The sequence below is a fragment of the Loxodonta africana genome, chromosome 7, assembly GCF_030014295.1.
Source record: "Loxodonta africana isolate mLoxAfr1 chromosome 7, mLoxAfr1.hap2, whole genome shotgun sequence".
NCBI lineage: Eukaryota > Metazoa > Chordata > Mammalia > Proboscidea > Elephantidae > Loxodonta > Loxodonta africana.
The window spans coordinates 113,913,313-113,935,097 of NC_087348.1; the positions used below are offsets into that span (position 1 = coordinate 113,913,313).

Here is a 21,785-nt window from a genome sequence, read left to right on the forward strand (position 1 = left end):
CAACTGCGATAACATAGGTTATAAAGAAAATGTTCTACATCCTACTTTGGTGAGTAGCAGCTGGGGTCTTAAAAGTTTGTGACAGGCCCTCTAAGATACATCCACTGGCTCCACCCCATCTGGAGCAAAGGAGAATGAAGAGAACTAGACACAAGGGAGTGATCAGTCCAAAGGACTAATGGACCACAACTACCACAACTTCCACAAGTCTGAGTCCAGAACAACTAGATGGTGCCCAGCTACCACCACTAACTGCTCTGACAGGGATCACAATAGAGGGTCCAGAACAGAGCAGGAGAAAAACGTAGGACAAAATTCAAACTCACAGAAAAAGATCAGACTTACTGCTCTGAGACTGGAGAAACTCTGAGAGCATGGCCCTGGGATACCCTTCTAACTCAGTATTGAAGTTACTTCTGAAGTTCATCCTTCAGCCAGATTAGACACGCCTATAAAACAAAAAATGAGACATGTAGTTCAGCTCTGTGTATGAGACTAAATGGACACACCAGGCCAAAAGCAAAGATCATTACCCAAAGCAGGTCCCACTTGATGTGGCTTCTCATCAGTAAAGACACAGAGGTGAGGAGGGAGGTGGCCTCTCATCAATAAAGACACACAGAGGTGAGGAGGGAGGAAGAGCGTTTATTGCAAGCGTGCAGGCAAGGAGCAAGGAAATGTATACCTCAAATCAAGCTCCCAGAAACTTGTATACACAAAGATTATGGACTACATAGATTATCATGGTGTGCAGGCTCAGTAAGACAAATCACATTTTTTTTTTTGCATCAGGCTAATAAACTGGGTTTGACTGGCTTGAACCATACCCAGTGCTTTGAGGACAACGGATAGGAGGGGGTATGTTCCTGCTTGGTCTGAGCAGCTCCCAGTCGAGGCACACCCATCACCATCACCTAAGGTTTTGTTTGCTAATGGGCCGGAGGAGCAGGTCTTGCTTGATAATGGCTAAGCAGCTCCTGGCTGTGTTGGCTCTCAAGATGAGAAAGCAGGAAGGGCCAGGAAAACTGGACAAATGGAAATGGAGAAACCTACGCTGAGCAGGGGAGAGTGTTGGCACATCACAATGTTGGCAACCAAGGTCACGAAACAATTTGTGTACTAATTGTTTAATGAGAAACTAATTTGCTTTGTAAACTTTCAGTTAAAGCAGCGCACATACACACAAAAAGTGGCTATCAACTAATGTCACAAAACCATTTGTGTACTAACTGTTTAAGGAGGAACTAATTTATCCTGTAAAAAAAAACTTTCACCTAAATCACAATTATAAAAAAGTGGTTAGCAACCAATGTCCCAGAACAATTTGTGTATTAACTGTTTAATGAGAAACTAATTTGCTCTGTAAACTTTCACTTAAATCATAATTAAAAAAAAGAAGAAGAAAGTTTAGGGAAAAAACAACAAAAAAAACAGTAATAAATAAATAATTAGAAAAACCAATAGTTTCGCTTAATTAGTAAAGAATGTCTGCCTTGAGCATCGTGCTCCTTTAAAGAACTATCCATCTGGGATCCACTGGACCACAGGAACTGGAAGGGTTAGATAGGAAGCTTAGCCAGCAGTCTGCCTATGTCATTGGGGGAGCAACATTCTGAAAAGGAGGGTGAAAATGGTTGCACAACTCGAAGAATGTCATCAACATCGCTGAATTATACATATAGAAATTGTTGCATTGGTGTGTGTTTTGCTGTGTATTATTTTCAACAACATTTTTTAAAAAGGAAAAACTGACCCCCCCCCCAAAAAAAACCCACTGGCAAGTTGTCACCATTCCTAGCAAATGTCTGTTGGTACTCAACACTATGTAACATCTCTGGCTCTGTTGGGAACCCACGGATACACACAGCTGTAATCCACTAAAACTCCTATCAAAACTACCTCCTCGCTTAGATTAGCAGCCCCGCCCGTGGCCTATTTAGAATTTCTCCGAAAAAAAGTTGAATAACATAAATGAATGCCCAAATCCTGAAACTTAAATTCAAGCCTTAGGGAAACAATTCTTTAAATGGTTGCTGTAGATGCCTCAATTGCTGCCATACTGATAAATCTGAAGCCATCCATTGTGACACTAAACCTGGGAGCTATAACATTTATCTTAGTCATCATTTGATATTTATAGTCCAAAGTATTTTGCATAATCCTGACTGCAGAAATTTAATTGTTTCATAAGTTCCTAGTAAAATTAATAGTGACTTTCATCTCACCGAACAGGCAGGAAGTTTATTAAGGACACCAGCTAGTCATATTGAAAACCTGGTTTCACAAAATGCATAACCACTGTGGGCCTCGTCGCTGGGGACTAACTTCACAATTGGCCCGTCTCGGCTGGCCACGAGGTCTTGGCCACTAGCCCAGCCTCTGCCAGGACGTTCCCGTGGCCTCTAGGGCTGGATAGCTGGGCAGTGCGGAAGGAAACCTACTTGGATTCCCAAGGGGATTTCGGGGAGGTTCAGCCCCCCCACCCCCCTCGCCTGCCTGACGTCCGTGCCTGCGCCTGCTCTCGCGTCCCCCTGACGCGCCCAGGGATGAAACAGGCCCTCACTCTGGAAGGCGAGGGTTCTGGCCTCGTGAGCAAGGGCTGGGGTGTAGCTTGGAGGGATCCCGGGAAGGACCCAGGAGCAAGGCTGGGCGGTGGGCTCGCATGGCGAAGCCCGGGGCGTCCAGAGACAAGATCTCGAATAGCGGGTGAAGCGTCTGCGGGGCTGGACCCTGGTGGAGGTGGGGAGTGGGCGGAGGCGCAGTTGGAAACGCCCCGGGCCTGGCCGGGCCGGCCCGGTTAGGGGCACTGTGGAGGAGGGACGGGACGGCTCCGGGTTGCAGTGCTCGGCCGGTTCACCTCGCCCTGGTGGCGCGCCCCGCCGGTGAATCGGGGGAAGGGAATCCGGACCCGCTGGCCTTTAGATTCCGGGACCGCCCCCTCCCAGTCCAGGGCCTGCGGCGGCTTGGCGAGCTGCAGCGACGGCCGGAGCCACAGAGGCAGCATGAGAGCTGGCGCCGCTCCTCCACGTCTGCGGACGCGCAGGGGGCTGCGGCTCTGCCTGACGGCTCCATGGGGGCGCCGTTGGACCGGCGACACCGGCGGCGCAGAGGCATGGAACTGTCCCGGAGCCCTTCGGCGCTGGCGGCCGCGGGCCTGATATGCACTGCGCTGGCCGCCTACGCCTGCTGGGGACAGCTGCCGCCGCTGCCTTGGGCGTCTCCGGCCCCGCCGCGGCCAGTCCGCGTGCTGCTGTGGTGGGAGCCTTTCCGAGGGCGCACTGGCGCCTTGAAACCGCCCCCCGACTGCTGGCTGCGCTTCAAGATCGGTGGCTGCCGCCTGCTCACCGACCGCTCGGCCTACGGGGAGGCGCAGGCCGTGATTTTCCACCACCGGGACCTTGTGAAGGGGCCCCCCGACTGGCCCCCGCCCTGGTACGTCCGGGGGCGCACTGCCGAGGAGCGGGAGCTGCTCGTGGTAGACGACGAGGAGGAAGCGGCAGCCGAAGCCGGGGCGGTCTCGGGCTCCAGGCCCCCGGGCCAACGTTGGGTGTGGATGAACTTCGAGTCGCCCACCCACTCCCCTGGACTGCGAAACCTGGCAAGCAACCTCTTCAACTGGACTCTCTCCTACCGGGTCGACTCAGACGTCTTCGTGCCTTATGGCTACCTGTACCCCAGGAGCCACCCCACAGACCAGCCGCTGGGCCTGGTCCCGTCGCTGGCCCGGAAACGGGGGCTGGTCGCCTGGGTGGTGAGCCACTGGGACGAGCGCCATGCCCGAGTCCGCTACTACCACCAGCTGGCCCAGCACGTGTTTGTCGACGTGTTTGGCAAGGGCGGGCCAGGACGGCCCTTGCCAGACAGCGGGCTCCTGCACACGGTGGCCCGCTACAAGTTCTACCTGGCCTTCGAGAACTCGCAGCACCTGGATTATATCACCGAGAAGCTCTGGCGGAACTCGTTGTTGGCCGGCACGGTGCCGGTGGTCCTGGGCCCGAACCGTACCAACTACGAGCGCTTCTTGCCCCGCGGCGCCTTTATCCATGTAGATGACTTCCCTAGTGCAGCCTCCCTGGCCGCTTACCTGCTCTTCCTCGACCGCAACCCGGCTGTCTACCGCCTCTACTTCAACTGGCGCCGGAGCTACGCGGTGCACATCACCTCCTTCTGGGACGAGCCCTGGTGCCGGGTCTGCCAGGCCGTGCAGACTGCTGGGGACCGGCCCAAGAGCATAAGCAACTTGGCCCACTGGTTTGAGCAATGAAGCTGCCTTCCACTGGGTGTGACCCAGGGAAGCCCAGTCGTCAGCTTTTTGATCCTTTGATTGTACATCTCTTTGACTGCCGAATCATGGGACTGATTTCTCCAAACACCTGTTTGGTATATAGGGAAAATGACTTACCAATTAATATTATACAGCATAAGGTCAGGTGGGAAGAATCCTGGGCTATCATGATTTTTTGCACACCTAGGAGTTGGGCTCCCTCTGCTGTTGGTGGGCATCAGTTTTCAGGAGTGGTAAGTGCCTCTTGCCCATCTTGATAGCTACAAGAAGCCATTGAGTGTCTTGCTCCATACTTGTAGGCCACGCTTCCAAATATACACACTGTTCACCAGCTCAAGTATCCCGGGTCCCTGAAGCAAACCCCTGGTTATAGAAAGCCATGTTGCCTGATAGTGGAAGGACTATGCCCGCAAGTGGGTCTTTCTCTTTGTTGGTTGGATTCTTCAAAGCCTCACCTCCTGAGGAAGAAGTCATTGACAGCGTGTTCCCCTGCCCTGTGAATGGAAACAAGGTGCTGGATTTCCTTGGAGGGGAGTGAGATGAACACATAGGTGTGCCCAACTTTACACAAGAAATGTATTCCTGAAAAGCTGCATTTAAATCAAATCCCAGGTTAAATGCCCCAAGGGAGTTCAATATTTAAAGAAACCCTGTGGAGAATCCCTTTACAATGTGAATAATCATCTCCTAATTTATTACTTCTGTACTTTTCTGCTTTTCTATAACACGGATTTTTAAAGAAGCATATGAAAATTACAGATGTGAAAATAAGACAGAAGCAAACTTCTTCCTTCTTCCCAGAAAACCAGTCTGTGTTTACAAACAGAAATAAGGAAGCCGCAGTGTCACTTTCCACAGTGTTATTTATTTTGTGTCTTTACTGGACCTGAAATTAAAACAGGACTGTCAGTCTTGCAGGGATGCTGGCATTACCTTGTCTGCAGAGCATTGAAAGACACTACACTGCATTGTGGAATCACGCAAAAGGAAAACACAGCTTCATGGTGTCTGTTAGTGGCAGTTTTTATGTTTCTGTCAGTTTTTGGTTAAATGTTTAGTTCTTAGGGAAAGGAACTAAATCAGTGCCTACGATTAACTTCTCTGTTTCTCGTTAAAGGTGAAATCTGTATTTCTCCCGGGTACCAGCAGGCTTCCCACCTAGTCTGCATAACAGTACAGTGCAGATTCCTCCCATTTCTTATATCCCTGAGACTGTGCTATGGGACCAACCTTGAAAATATATACATTAACTTTAAAAAGTTGTTGAATGAGTAGCGTATTTAACGGCCTACTCTGTGCCAAACACTGGGAAGATAGAAAAATGTATAAGGCAAGTTCCCGTTCTTTAAAGTTCTTATAACTTACCACTACCAAAAATTAGTGAATGCTGATAAAACAGTTGGCAGAACCTATTTGTTTAAATTGGCACTCTTTGAGATGCAGATCATAAATAAATTATTAGAAAATCAGTTGATTTACAGTCTGATATAATGCTGTTTTTTTTTCTCTTTATTATAAAAGGACCCTTTGTGACTATTAACTGTGGATAGGGTCCAAGATTAATTAGTTTTATGCAGAATTCTGCTGTAAACATGAATGTTGCATTTGATTACAACAGTTTGTCTTTAAGGATTATTTTTATGTGTTTGTTGCAGGCTTACTTGATAAGTTCATTTAATTCTAGGTGCCTCGATTCTTTTCCTTACAAGGAGAAATTAAAATCTGTGGATAAAATATTCATTAGAGTATTATGGTGTGGGCAGAATCACAATGACAATGTACCAGCCATCCAATAAAGATAACGTTCTATTCTTAAAATGAGTTTTCATGAGATACTTGCCAATTGTCTTGGTGTTACTGGGATCTACACGAGGCAGTGGGGGAGGGCTTGGGTTTTGAAGGTAATCTGGTTTAAAGTCGAAGGCCAGCAGTGTGACCTCAGGCAAATTAGTTAATAACTCTGAGCCCCACCTTCCTCGTCTGTAAAATGGGGGGAGGAAAATGCTTCACAGTTCATTGTGGGCATTTCGGGAAATAAAATACGGGAAAGTGCCTAACATAGTGAGTACCCAATTTTCCCCCCTTCTCAAAACCCATTAATACGAGTAAAACTTAAATCTCAAGGTATGTTACATCTCAAAAAAAAAAAAAAGGAAGATCCATCATCCTCGTATCAGACTCAAGTATTTCAAAAGAGTCCCTAAAGCTAAGCCATATTATTTTAAGAATCGTCATTGCCATCTAAATTGAATTTGCAGACTAAGAAGAAGCAACGATGCTTCCTTTGGGGAAAAAAAAATTTTTTTTTTTTTGGTTAAGCTATGTAGTTAAATAAGCCTCATGTTCATATACTGTATCTATCGTTTTACTAGTGGTCTTAGTATTAAGTCCATTTAAAACTAACAACATATTTATTGAGTAGCATGAGGATGGCATAATTGCAATCTTATTCATATGCAAACTTTGGTATGGAACAAAGAGACTATTTTTTTAGGCTAATCGCTTCAAAGAGCAAGAGAAATGTGGCAATTGCTCATTTTGTTATCATTCATGTTCTAAATTGGGTAGGTTCAAACTTCACATGCCTTAATATAAAAATGCATATGAATGATCTCATGTATTTCAAAGTATATTTCCTATGATTGTCATGCCCTTCTTTTAAGAAATAAACATTTCCTTTACGTATGCTACAAATTTAATAATATTTTAGCACTAAAAAAAAACCCAGCGCCTAGATGACTAATTACATGAGTGCACCTGGAATGACGCAAATGAATCAGGACAGTTAGACTTGGTTTGCGGTTTCTTTGCAGCTTCTCTGCAGTTCCCAAGCCTTTCCCTGGCAATAATTTAGGGGAGACAGAGTAGCTTCACGGAAAGAGTTTGCAATTTAGAGTCAGAACCTGGGTACGTGGCCCTGCCACTTTCTGCCTCTTTGGCTTCGATTAGGCAAGTTACCTAAACTCTCTGAGTTGTAACCTTTATAATGCATGAACAAGGATTAAATGTGATGATGTATGCCAACGTTCTTTGTACATTGTAAAGTACTATACAACTATAAAAGTGCTCTAAATTTTCAAGGCTCTAGACCAGAGGTGGTGCTCTAGTGACGCAGTGGTTAAGACCTTGGCTGCTAATCAAAAGGTTGGCAGTTAGAATTCACCAGCTGCTCATTGGAAACCCTGTGGGGCGGTTCTACTCTGTCCTGTAAGGTTGCTATGAGTCAGAACTGACTTGACGGCAACCGGTTTTTTTAGACCAGGGTTGTTGGCAAACTTCTTCTGTTGTGGATCAGAGAGTAAATATTACAGGCTTTGCAAGCCATACAGTCTGTTGCCACTACTCAGATCTGCTGTTTTAGTGTGAAAGCAGCCATATGTAAACAGATGGGATGGCTGGCTTTGGCCTGCAGGCCATAGTTTGCCAACCCTGCTCTGGACTTCAAAAGATCTAAGGAATTTGAGAAACTACCTGCTGATGGTTACTTAGAAGCAATTTAAAAGTTGGAATTTAAGAATTCTGGAGGGAATGATTGCTGGGTTCCTAATCCAGCTTTGCAACATTTCCTAATTATCTGATTGTGGGCAAATAACTTAAGTGTTCTGTGCCTTGATATCCTCCTCCCTCACTGAAGATAATCATATATAATTTATGGAGGAGTTGGGAGGAAGGATTAGCTAAGACACCTAAAATAGTATAGTGCCTGGCACATAGGAAGCACTTGGAAAATGTTCGCTGCGATTATCATCAGTCCTTTTTTACAAAGGAAGGAGCTGAGGTCGGACCCATTGAGGGACTTTGCCTAAGGTCACAGGGGTAGTGGCAGAACCAGCTGTGTTTGTGCAAATCCCACCCCTTGGAGCCTCTGTCACTTGAACTGAAAAATGAAGGGGTTGGACAAAATCATCTCTTGGGACTTTCTCGTTCTACTTGCTGTTGTTCTACTAACTGGCACCCTAGGGCTTAAAGAGCTGATTCATCTCCCAATGTGCTTTCCTTACGGTCCGGAAATGACTTCATACATAGCAGGAGTAAATTGACAGGAAACCAGCTACCAGAGAGGGAGACTGATTTAGCACTAAAAATCCATATTTTTTAAAGTGTCCCATGCCTTAGATATCAGCGAGAGGAGCCAAATCCTTGGTAATTGTTGTTAACTGCCATTGAGTCAGCCTCCAACTCACAGTGACCCCACGTGTTACAGAGCAGGACTGTCCCATAGAGCTTTCGAAGATGTAACCCTGACAGAAGCTGTTTGCCAGAGCTTTCTCCTGCAAGGCTCCTGGGCAGACTCGAGCTGGGAACCTTTAGGTTAGCAGCTGCTTGCAAACCACTTGCGCCACCCAGGCTCCTCCCTGATAATTATCAGGGTAAATAATTGCATTGAATAAGTTTCAAGTTATTCTTGGATGTGTCTCAGGCACTTTTATGCTACACATTCTTCTAACAAATCAAGCATTTATGTATCCATGTTCAGATTACTCTGACAAAATGATTAATGAGATGGAAACGACTCCTTGTTTCTAGTGTATGCCCTCCATGCACTGTGTTCAATAATGACATACCGGATATTTCTTGGTCAGGGGACAGCTTCTGTAAGTTCGTTACCCTTAGGCTGGTAATGATGGCTTTGCCTCTTCTGAGCTGCACTGGGTTCAGCTCACTACATCCTCTTGCTCTTTCTTGTCTGGCTTCTTGATCCTCATCTGGTGACTCCTCTCCAGGGGCATAAGTAGTATATGCCTGTCATGGATTGAACTGTGTCCCCCAAAAATATCTGGCCATGAGTTCCAGTATCGTGTGATTGTCCACAATTTTATGTGATTTCCCCATGTGTTGTAAATCCTATCACTATGATGAAATGAAATGGATGAGATGGGTTATACTGATGAGATATACAAGTTTAAATACTGTCATAAGCCAATCTCTTTAAGAAATAAAAGAGTGAAGTGAGCAGAGAGACAGGGGGGCCTCCTACCATCAAAAAGCAGCTCAGGGAATAGAGTGCATCCTTTGGACCTGGGGTTCCTGTACCAAAAAGCTCCCAGACCAAGGGAAGACTGATGACAAGGACCTTCCTCCAGAGCCAACAGAGAGAAAGCCTGCCCCTGGAGCCAGCACCCTGAATTTGGATGGACCTCTAGCCTACTGGACTGTGAGGGAATAAACTTCTCTTTGTGAAAGCCATTCACTTGTGGTATTTCTGTTAGCACTGGCAGCACTAGATAACTAAGACAATGCCTTCCACTCCGTCCAATTTATTTTTACTAAGTGCTCTGATGCCCTCTTTGTACTGACTCTAGACCTGTTCACTAAATTAAATAATGCCCTTTTTTTTTTTTTTCTTAAGTAGAATCTATTATAAAGATTGGAAACATGAGAGCAGGTAGAGAGCAGAGGAGGTAAACTTGCTTCGTAACATCAGCAGTGATAGTACCGGAAGTGGAAAACCTGAAGTTGGGCGGAACATGAAGCTCAGAATATTTTCTTTGCTTCCTGGACCTGCCCTCCTTCAATACACACCGACGTGCTCATTTAAGTAGAGACTTTGAAATATAATGATGGCCAGCTGAGGACAGAAGCAGGACAAGAAAAGAAGATTCAATAATAAATGAGTAAAAAGAAAGGGACACTATAAAGTAGAACAGATGGTGAATATAGATGGGGAGTGAAAAAAAGGGAAGACACTGGGGTAAATGGGTAAGAAGTGTTTGATGAGACGGTGAGAAGATCAGATAGAAGAAAAAGAGGGGAAGGGGACAAATAAGAAAGATAAAGGTTAAATGACAACAAAAGAGTGTAAAGAAGGAACATATGCACAGAGAATGAAGGAATATTTTAAAACCCACCATTCAAAAGCACTTTTCTGGAAAGAAACCTTTGTTCAGCTTGAAATTTAGCGTCTGCTGGCAAATGCGGAATGAAATCAAGAACTCTGACAGGGAAAAGCCAGGATTTAACAAGGAATAAACTAACATTCCAGCGGAAATAGAACACTGCCCCTCGATTCATTACAACAGATTCTTGAACTCTTATGTATGCGTCTTTTTCATCTGAGAAAAATCATACTCACTGCAGTGTTTTCTCATTCCTAGTTAGCATACTTCAGCTCAACTCAATATCCACTTCTAGAGAAGTTTATTTTTTTATATAGGCATAATCACCAACTGACTCTTAGAAGAGACATGATTTAGTATCCCTAGGTACACTTCTGTGAGCCTGGCCTTTCCTTCTCTAGGCAGGCAGAGGACAATGGCGCAGCCAACACACAAAACCACTGTTTTTACATGGCTAAAACCGTGGTGATTTTACAGTACCCTGGGCACTTCATGGAAACCCTGGTGGCGCAGTGGTTAAGAGTTTGGCTGCTAACCAAAAGGTTGACCAGCTGCTGCTTGGAAACCCTAGGGGGCAGTTCTACTCTGTCCTATAGGGTTGCTATGCGTAAGAATGGACTTGATGGCCACGTTTGGTTTTTTGGGTTAGGCATTTCACATCCGTGAAGTAGGAATTGGGGTTCTGCGCCCGGCGTTTCTTCTTCTCTTCTGGAGAGGGATGAAAAGAGGTCTTCTAAAAAAGATATGTTCTTGTGGGGAAGTCACCATTCCCTGAAAGTCTCAAATAAGTTTTAAAGAATTGGATTTTTATGACTGATCTATTTTGAGATCTCCGAATTAATGTTTGTTTTAAATTACTGGATCTCACATAAGTATACAAATAATAATGATAATAATAATGCCGTATTAAACCATGAGTGCTAAGCAGCTTAATCTCAATTGTTTTTAAAACGGGAAGGTGGAGATAGCCTATTTAATAGCATTTAACAAACATTTCATGAGTGCCTTTTATGTGCCAGGCACTGTGTTAGGACTTGGGGATATAAATAAAACTAAGGCAAGGACTCTGCACTCAGAAAGTTCACGTTCTAGTGGTAGAACAGACATGTTGGCAAATAGTTCCAACATATGACAACTGTTTTCATAATAAAGGCATGTCATGGGGAGATGTGCAGAGTCACAGAATTAAAAAAAAAAAATCTCTTAACAGGAGGAGGCAGAGGATTACATTTCAGGAACGAACTTCCTTCACCACAAACTTTTTTTTTAATGTTCTTTCTGAAAAACAGTGCTGCAGCCTCTGGTCTCAACACTTGTCTACCTGATTTTTTCCACGGATATGAAAGTTAAAAATAAACTACGAGGCATCACCTTATTGTTAAGGTGATTATTAAGTGTCACCTTCAAAATGACTAATCTCTATAGGGATTTTGCTCTCCTAGCAACTAGGAACACCTGCCATTACACTATGGTTTTCTCATTCTCATAATGTTAAGTACACATTCTAGACATGTTACTTCCACTGACTGAAACTTAGTCTGAAATGCAGTTAAGCACAATCGTATTGGTGACCAAAAACCTTTAGTTAAGAATAAGTCTGCCTTACAGTTTATCTAGTCTTTTTGGGGAGGTACAAATTCATGGATTTTATGCAAGGATTCTCTACCACAAGTTGTCATTCACTGATAATATTTGTAATTTGTTAGTTCCTGCTATATGCTGGATGCTTTACACACACACACACACACACACACACGTATGTGTGTATATATACATAAACCAAAAAAAAAACCCCAAAACCAAACCAATTGCCATCAAGTCAATTCCAACTCATAGCAATGCTATAGGACATAGTAGAATTGCCCCATAGGTTTCCAAGGAGCAGCTAGTGGATGTGAACTGCTGACCTTCTGGTTAGCTGCCAAATGCTTAACCACTGTGCTGTATATATATATGTATATAGTATTTTTAGTATATATATATATGCAATATTATTATAGCCACAATGCCACCAGGGTTTCAATATATATAGTATATTATGTATATATAGTAATAATTTTACTATATGTAATATATATATTACTGTGTATAGTAATATATAGTATATATTTTAATATAGTGATATATAATTTATTTATGTATATAAATATAGCAATAATATTACCCTTCACATTAGTGAAATAAAATAACCCCATTGATCCCAGACTCCTGATATTTACATCCTCATGTAATCCCTTCTCCTTGAGTTTGGGCTGGATTTAGTGACTTCTATGAATATGGCAGACATGATAGGCTGAAACTTCTGATATTAGGTTATAAAAAGTCTGGCTTTCCTTGAGTACTCTTTTAAAAGATTATATGAGACCAAATGAACAACAGTTATTCTAAAGCATGGATGAGAAGGTTGGCGGGGTCGGTGGGGGGAGGTCGGGGCAATAAGGCTAAGGTAATGAGAATGGAACAACTAGAATGGAAATAATGACAATGTTGACACAACATTGAAGTGAAGAATGTAACCAATGTCACTGAATGGCATGTGTAGAAATTGTTGAATAGGAACTTGTTTCCACCAAAAATACCACAAATACTTTAAAAAAAAAGTCTGGCTTTCTGTCTTGGGGGCCCTCTCTCACTCTCTAGCTTGCTAGCTCTGAAAGGAGTCAACTGAGATGATGTGAGCTGCCCTGTGTCAAGAAACTGAGGGAGACCTCCAGCCAACAGCTGGTGAAAACCTAGGCTTCAGTCCAACAGCTCTCAGGGAGCTAGGTCCTGCCAACCATGTGAGTGAGCTTGGAAGTGGCCTGTCCCTAAGTTCAGCCTTCAGATCAGACCCCAGGCCTCGCCAGCAACTTAAGTGCAACTTCATGAGAGACGTTGAGCCAAAGGTCCCCAGTTGAGCTGTGCATGGATTCCTGACCCACAGAACCTATGAAATAATAAACATTTGTTGCTTTAAGTCCCTATGTTTTGGGGTAATTTGTTATGCAGCAATAGATGACAACTGCAGGCATTATCCCTGTTTTGGAGACAAGAAAACTGAGAGTCAGACAGGTTAAGGGGCTTGCTCACAGTCATGAAGACAGTAACTGAGTCAGGATTCAAATAGATCCACCTGCTTGACTCCAAAGTCTGTGTTCTTTCGTTGTGGTGCTCTGTCTCTCATTAAGACTAAATTTTGCAATCATTGTGATGCATGCTGCAGTTTCCCAGTTTAAATGTTTCACTAATCACTAGCTGCTTAGTATGGGCAACTTTCTTAACTACTCTGAATTTGAGTTGTATCATCTGTACAATGTGGGGGCACATAACTTGCAGGGACCTCAGTTTCTGGACATTTGGAAAGAAAGAGCCAGGATTGGTGTCATGGATTGAATACTGTTCCCCCAAAATATCCGACAATTTGGCTAGTCCATGATTCCCAGAATTGTGTGATTGTCTATCATTTTATCATCTGATGTGATTTTCCTATGTGTTGTAAATCCTCTCTCTTTGATGTTGATGAGATGGGATTGGGGCAGTTATGTTGAGGCAGGACTCAATCTATAAGATTGGATTGTGTCTTGAGCCAATCTCTTTTGTGATATAAAAGGGAGAAGCGAGCAGAGAGACATGGGGACCTCATACCACCAAGAAAGCAGCACTGGAAGCAGAGCATATCCTTTGGACCTGAGAAGCTCCTAGACCAGGGGAAGATTGATGACAAGAATCTTCCTCCAGAATCGACAGAGAGAAAGCCTTCCCACTAGTGTAAAAAAAAAAGGGGGGGGGGGTGTAGATGCCCTGAATTTGGACTTCTAGCCTACCAGATTGTGAGAGAATAAATTTCTCTTTGTTAAAGCCATCCACTTGTGGTATTTCTGTTATAGCAGCACTAGATGACTAAGACAATTGGGAAAGGCTTTGACAAGGTGGGTTGACTCTCTAGAAAGGCAATACCTTTGGGTGGTTGCTGGCAGCTTTTATCATGTTAACTACAAGAGCCCAGAGACTTTGCAGTGAGAACCAGTATCAGATTAACAGCAGATGTGATCCTGTGAGAAAAGTACAATAGCCTGCCAGCGCATATGACTTGGGACAGATGGGTAGCAGCCTTGTGGTTTCAGGTGGTCAGGCCATGTGGTTTGGAGCAAGATCATAGCTACTTGCTAGGAGTACAGGAAATAGGGTCCAGGCCCTAGGAAAATGAGGTTGGCAAGAGGTAGAGAAGATTCTGGGTTAGCCCCCGAGCAGGGCTGGGAAAGGAGAGTCTGGCAAATGCAACTGCTCTTTTCTATAGAGCCACCTGGTGCCAAGGCTTCTCTTCATCTTACTAAGTCCCTGGTTCTCTGCATTCTTAGTGACGAATGGACAGGGGATACTGATAACACGAAGATAGTGCTGGCTCTAGGGTGTTATGGAGCCAAGGTCATTGATTTCAGGTATGAACTTATTGCAGTTATGGCCCTGGATTTTTCAATGCCCACAATTTATAAAATTTTGTAATTATACACATTTCTCCATATTTCCCAATTTTGGGTATGAAAAATGTGGTACTGTATCTTTGAAGAATAGCCTCCCTACTCATGGATTGGTGATTAAAGGTTTAGGCTATCTGTGGTGCACGCCCCATTCCAATCTGCCCAAAATCTTCTTGGCTGTGAGTGAATTGGGAGGAGAGGGGTGTGCGTGTGTGCTGCTGAGCTGTCCAGTGGGGGCTGCTGATTATTTCTTTGTTTTGGGAGAACCAGAAGTTTAGGGATCAAAAGCATTTTATCATGTTCAGGATGCTTGCTTAGATTTCATCTGAGAAATTTAAAGAACCTTAAAAAAAGCTTCAAAAAGGAATTTTGTAACTATTTACAGCATTTTGACCTAAGTGCTATTAATGTAGTATGAATTCATGGATTTTTCCCTCCATGGGCTTCTCTAAAACTGGGACACTAGAATGTATCTATTCCCTCTTAAATATCAGCTATATCCTGTCTTGCTATAGTGTCATTATTCTGGAATTATGTTCGTATCTAAGGCATCTTTGGTTTAAAATAGTTTCCATTATTAATAGGTTTATATTATATAAACCACAAGCAAACAAAGAACCAGAGGCTATGATAAAATTTGGGGAAAAGTCATTTCAATTACCAGAACACTGATTTTTCAGTACTATTTTAATAATAACAGCCTGGCAATTGGTTGCTTTTCTTTTCATACCACATTATGTGCCCATTTATAGTTATTTATTTATACTATTTGAATTCTATATTATACCAACTTATTAAAAAGAAAAGATCTTTGGATAGAACTGTTGTTTATGTCAAAAGTGCATATTAAAAGTATTTTTTATTTTTAGGTTGCTCCCTCACGTGTAGTTATTTTTCTTTCATTCATCTAAACCTAGCTCTGTCTCCAACCTATTATCTAAGTAAAATGCATCCTCCTCCCCCCACTCCCATTCCTGCTCCCTTACCCTCAATGTGGAGTGGGAAGAATTATAGTCATATTTCAGTTATTTGAAATTATACCTGAGATTAAGTCTATGTCTATAGAACCATGGCCAAATTGCTATGGTTTCCTTTTCCGAAATGTCATATAAATGGAAGCATGCAGTGTCCAGCCTTCAGTCTGTCTTCTTTCACTTCACATAACGCATTTGAGATTCATCCATGCTGTGTGTATGGGTAGTTCCTTCCTTTTTGTTGCTGAATAGTATTCCATTAATTCTTTACATATTCTATATACAAGTTCTTTATCAGAAGTATGTTCTACAAATATTTTCTCTAGTATGTGGCTTGTCTTTTCATTCTCTGAACAGTGTCTTTCATAGACCAGAAATTTTTAATGTTGATAAAATCCAATTTATCAATGTTTTATTTTATGGGTTGTGGTTTTAGAGTTGTACCTAAAAATTCATCTCCACACCCAAGGCCATGAAGATTTTTGCTAATGTTTTGTTGAGGATTTTTGCATCAATGTTCAGGAGGGATATTGGTCTGTAGTTTTGAGTTTTGGTTTGTTCTTATAATATCTTTGCCTGGTGTTAATAATGCTTACTTTGGTAATAAGTTTGGAGGGGTTGCCTTCTCTACTATTTTCTTTGAGTTTGAGTAGAATTGGTATTATTTCTTCCTTAAGTGTTTGGTTGTTGTTGTTGGGGGATGTTGAGTCGATTCTGACTCATGACCCCATATTACAGAGTAGAACTGCCCCTGTAGGGTTTTCTTGGCTGTAAGCAGATTGCCAAGCCTTTCTTCACCTAGTAGAGCTGCTAGATGGGTTTGAACTGACAACTTTTCAGTTAGCAACTGAGTGTTTAACCGTCTGCCACTCCAGGGCTTCTTAGATGTCTGCAGAACCTATTATATCAGGGTACACGTTTATTTTCTTATGTTGTCCACTTTCCTTACTGCCTTCTTTGCTCCCTTCCTCCTTCTCTCCTTCCCTTTTTTTAAAAAATTGGTCAGCCTGTTTGCCTTTCTTTTTATAATATTAATGATTTTTTTTTTCACAACTCTGAGCTCACATTTAAAGGCAGACTTATATGAGAAATTCAATGTACTTTTGAGGCACAGTTCAGTTATTTAAGTTTATTCCTTGAACTAGGCCACTTAACCACAAAAACCTTATTCTCCCAGGTTTTTATGTCCTAAGAAATAAAAGAATGTGATGATTTCATTGTTGCTTTTAGTTATGACCAACGATTTTTCTTTTTCATTGTTTAAAAACCTGGCAATATTTTCCTTTTCCTTGATGTACTGGAAGGAAAATGGTTCAGTACATTCTGAACCAAGACACTGAAATGGTCCATGCACCAACAACTTGGTGTGGTGCCATCCTAGATTTTTAGCTAATAATACTGTTTTAGGTTAGGATACTTAGGCGGTCTAGACTAGACGACCACACACAAGTAAACAGGTTAATCTCTTTGCATGAAATACTGTTATTCGCTTACTGAAAAGCATTGATGTGATATTAAGGTGATTCATTCATAGTAGACCAAGTAGCTTTGCTCTCTGATTCTCAATTTATGAAGCAAATCAATGAGATTAACTGCAAAGCTCCCCTTTATTTCCACGTAGCCATGTACCTATTTGAGTTTTCAGGGCACTATAAATACTTTACGGAGGCCTGGTGGTATAATTGTTAAGAGCTTGGCTGCTAGCCACAAGGCTGGCAGTTCAAATCCACCAGCTGCTCATTGGAAACTTTATAGGGCACAATTCTACTCTGTCCTACAGGGTTGCTATGAGTTTTTTTTAAATAAACGCTTTGTAGTATTTTCTGAGTTGCACTTTAAAAGAGCATCTATTTATAATGTCCACACATAACTAACCATAAAATCCTCAGCAATCCAGGTGGCCCTTTTAAAGTTTCCAATTTTTTTATTTGCTCCTTTCTTTTTATACTCCTCTAAATGATATCTGTGATTTAGATGAGTCTTAACAGATAATTGCCCTTAAAGCCAAAAGAAATGAATGTCTTTACTCATTCGTAAGCCTTGTTTCATTTGAAAGCACTTTATTTTGCTAGCAGTCCTGTAGAATGATTTTTAAAGTTCTATACATTTTTTCATTGTTTCATAATTAAGTAATCTCAAGTACTTTATAGCACCCTTGGAAATTATTCATAGTCTACTCAGTTCCTTCTTTGAAGACTTATCAAGGTCATTTATTGCCCAGTAATTCTGTAAGCAAGGGAGCCATGGTGGGACAGTGGTTAAAGTGCTCAGCTGTTGACCAAAATGTCAGCAGTTCAAACTCACCAGCCACTCCCTGGGGAGAAAGATGTGTCAATCTGCTTCCATAAAGATTAAAAAAAAAAAAAAAAAATTTGCTGATGAGTTGATTCCAACTCATACTGCCTTGGAAATCCCATGGAGCAGTTCTACTCGGTCCTATAGGGTAGCTATGAGTCAGTACTGACTCTTCAGCAATGGGTTTAATTCTACAAGCAAGTACCATACACCACAAATCACACTTATTTAGACATCAGTTTTTGGCAACTCTGCCATTCTGCTTGAAATTCTGTTTACGTTCTCTTGGGATTATAGTCAGGAAACCCTGGTGGCACAGTGATTAAGAGCTACAGCTGATAACCAAATCCACCAGGTGCTCCTTGGAAACCCTATGGGGCGGTGCTGCCCTGTCCTATAGGGTCGCTGTGAGTTGGAATCAACTTGACGGCAACAGGGGTTGGGGACAGGGTGGGATTATAGTTATAATAATAAAAACAGTTGCCCTTGAGTCCACTTTGACTCATGGCAACCGCATGTGTGTCAGAGAAGAACTGTGCTCAACAGGGTTTTCGGTGCCTAATTTTTGGTAAGCAGATCACAGGCCTTGCTTCTAATGTGCCCCTGGGTGGACTCAAACTGCCAACCTTTTCAAGTGCTTTAACTGTTTGTGCCACCCAGGAAATGCATAGTTATTTATTTACTAAGTATAATAATCTTGGGTCTAGACTCCAGGCAGGAGTCTTGGTGGCACAGTGGTTAAGCGCTTGGCTATGAACCACTTCGCAGGAGAAAGATTTGGCAGTTTCCTCCTGTAAAGATTTATAGCCTTGGTAACCCTATGGGGAAGTTCTACACTGCCCTATAGGGTCGCTCTGAGATGAACCAACTCGAAGACAATGGGTTTGGTTTTGTTTTTCAGACTCTAAGCAATGAGCAGGAGCCCTGGTGGCACAGTGGTTGAGAGCTACGGCTGCTAACCAAAAGGTCAGTTGTTTGAATCTACCAGCCGCTCCTTGGAAACCCTGTGGGGCAGTTCTACTCTGTCCTATAGAATCACTATGAGTCAGAATCCACTCTAGACAGCAACGGGCTTGGTTTTTTTTTTTTAGGCAATGAGCAAGATTCGAGTTTATTTCTGTGCATGAGGGTAAACAATTTTATTCTACTTTAACTAGTATTCTGCTTTGATAATTTTCGAAATTGTTGAGTCATTTAAGAAACATGATTAAGGAGTTCAAAAAAAAAGTTCTTTATGGAAAAGTATGAAGCGATGGCAATTTAAACCAGAGAAGAAAAAGCTAAGGAGAGTTTTTTCATGGTCTTCAAGCATCTTCAACGCTCAGCAAATGTTTACCGAATGCCAGACGCTGTTCTAGTTGCTAGATTAAGCAGTGAACATGCAGAAAAGGTCCAATCCCTTGTGACAGAACCATAAGACAGAAACAGAAAATAAACAAGTAACCAAATAAATAAAAGGATTTTCTATAGCATAGGAGGGCTCATTGTTCAGAATAATACCCAGTGTCTTTGATTTCTGCTTGGATCTAAATGAGAGAAAATGAGCTTTTCACTGTAAGGGAGCAAAGAAGTTCCTTTAACCAGGAATACAGGTGGAGTTGCCGTTAGGGGGAAGGCAGTGCAGAGGCCAAGGTGAGCTTAGTGAAAATGGCATGTGACAGCCTAGCCTGGGTACTGGTCCACTTAGTTATCCCCTTTTACACTTATAGGTCACTGAGAGAGGCTGACTTGTACTTGCTTAACATCACACATCTTATCTGTGCACAGCTAAGGTTATGCTAGGTCTCTTGGACTCAAAGGCTACTTGTATTCTACCTTGAGCTCAGGTGGATGGAATATCCCAGTCAAAATATTTAAACTTTTGCCTAGGATTGCTTAGGTAATTTCTTGGCTCAAAGTAAGGGAAAAGAGAATGCTGGTAGCTTTCTAACCTCTCTTTTTAGAGCAGAATCTAATTCCCAAACAAAATTTTAACCCCAATACATAAAACAGCTAAAAGCTGAGTCATCCAGTTGAAGATAGGGTGCATTGTTAGAGCCCCGCCCACTGGCTCTCCTTCCCCGCCCCTTTGAGGAGCGTCCTCCTCCATGACAAAGTCCCATTGTGTCCCAGCAAAGTTCTCTCTCTATGCTGAGTGAATCTCACCACAGTGTTAGGCTAAAAAAAGGTCAGAACCAGTTGCTTGGGATCTTATCACATCTGAATTTTATTGTTTAAAAAAATCTCAGCTATAATAACCCCATTTGTGAAGACTCGACTATTAAGTCTGATAATAAGGGCACATTGGAGGTGTTATGGATTGAATTGTGTCCCCCCAAAATGTGTGTTTGAATCTTAATACCTATACCTGTGGATGTAATCCTCTTGGGAAACAGGGTTTACTTCGTTATGTTAATTAGACTATACCTGATTAGGGTGGGTTCTAAATTGAATCACTTCTAAGTTTAAAGTGAGCAGGTTAGACACAGAGACACACAGATGGGTTTGGGGGAGAGGGAGAGTAGATGCTAAGTGAGAATCATCCACAAGCCAAGATGCCAAGGAATGCCTAGGACTACCACCTACAAGGAAGGAATCAACACAGCTGAGACCCTGCTTTGGAGTTTTAGCCTCCAGAACTGTTAAGAAAATGAATTTCTGTTCTTTAAAGCCACCCCCTTGTGGTATTTGTGTTGTAGCAGAACTAGGAAACAACAACAAAAAAAAAAAAACTTTTTTTTTTTTTTTTAAACAAGAGAAGGGGAATTCTTACTTGAGTCATGAGTCCAGTAAGTGAGTTCGTGGGGGCTGAGTCCAGTGGATATACAGGAGACTCATTGTTGCCCAATTTCTCAGATCAAGTTCAACAGCTCTGTACCTTGTAGATCATAGCCCAGTTTGTTACAGATTCCTGGTAATGCTCCTTTATGTTATAACGTTGTTACTGAACTATATCCTTTCATCCCAGGCACCGGGTCTGAGAAAACCTAAAACTTTAATTTCATCCTTACTAGAATCATAAAGTTGGAGCCCTTCCTGAGGATCACAAGGTACACAGCCAATGTGGAGAGACTATAACTTCCTTTTTGATTCTGGTAAACTCCAATGTTGAGCCAGAAAGAAACCGAAGGCAACTCCACACAATGATGAAGGGCATACTGACTTGCAGGGAGGGAGGAGGACCCTTGGTAATTAAGGAAGTATTTCCTTTCCCAATGTGAGTTTAGGCAGTACAGCCTTCCCCCCAATCCAATTATGCCTGTCTTTTGGAGAGGTACATGTACTATTCTAAGGGGTTCCACAATTAAATAATTCCACAATTAAATAAATAAGTGGACATGCCTGTAGCTCACAAGAGGGGACTACTGCAAAAAAAAAAAAAAAATTTATATATATATATATATATAACCTAGAGACCCACACCTACCTTGACCATTGATCTCTGGGGACCAGGGATCCTCCCTCAACCCACCTGTGGAACTGGGAGTCAGTGGCCATCCCTGACCTTCCTACTGTAGTCCCTTGGGTATTCTTCTTCTCCATCAAATCCCTCAGACTTGGGGAAATGCGTATGGGGTGAGGACACGGCTGACAACCCATTAGGCTCAGTAGGCATAGGACCTAGAGCTCACAATACTCCTGGGGATGGGTCCATGGACATGCTTTAATTTCTTCTAAAATCAGAAGAGAAAAGAAAAAGAGAAACTTTTAGGTTTAGGAAAATATTTTAATATATAATATTAATATATTCATCTTTATACCAAGTTAGTTGTAAAATGTAATTTTTTAATATATTTTTATTGAGGAAAGGGCCACACAGGTAAAATGCTTAAGGCCAATGAAAGTCAAAATGTGGCCCTGGGGCAAGGGGAATGGATTTATGGAGCAGGACCCCTGTGGGCTGGAGTAGAGCTTCCTGTTAGAGGCAGACGGATTTTCTCAGAAAAAGACTTAAAGG

At 42.5% G+C, this 21,785-nt stretch overlaps 1 protein-coding gene across 1 annotated transcript; it reads left to right on the top strand.

Annotated features, from left to right (window-relative positions):
- Positions 1-1,311: 1,311 nt before the first annotated feature.
- FUT4 (fucosyltransferase 4) lies at positions 1,312-10,860 on the top strand. The gene is given in 4 exon segments (XM_023554726.2): positions 1,312-2,813; positions 2,816-2,914; positions 2,916-2,957; positions 2,960-10,860. Coding segments are annotated over 4 exon segments (1,713 nt in total). The 5' UTR covers positions 1,312-2,546; the 3' UTR covers positions 4,265-10,860.
- The last annotated feature ends 10,925 nt before the right edge of the window (positions 10,861-21,785 follow it).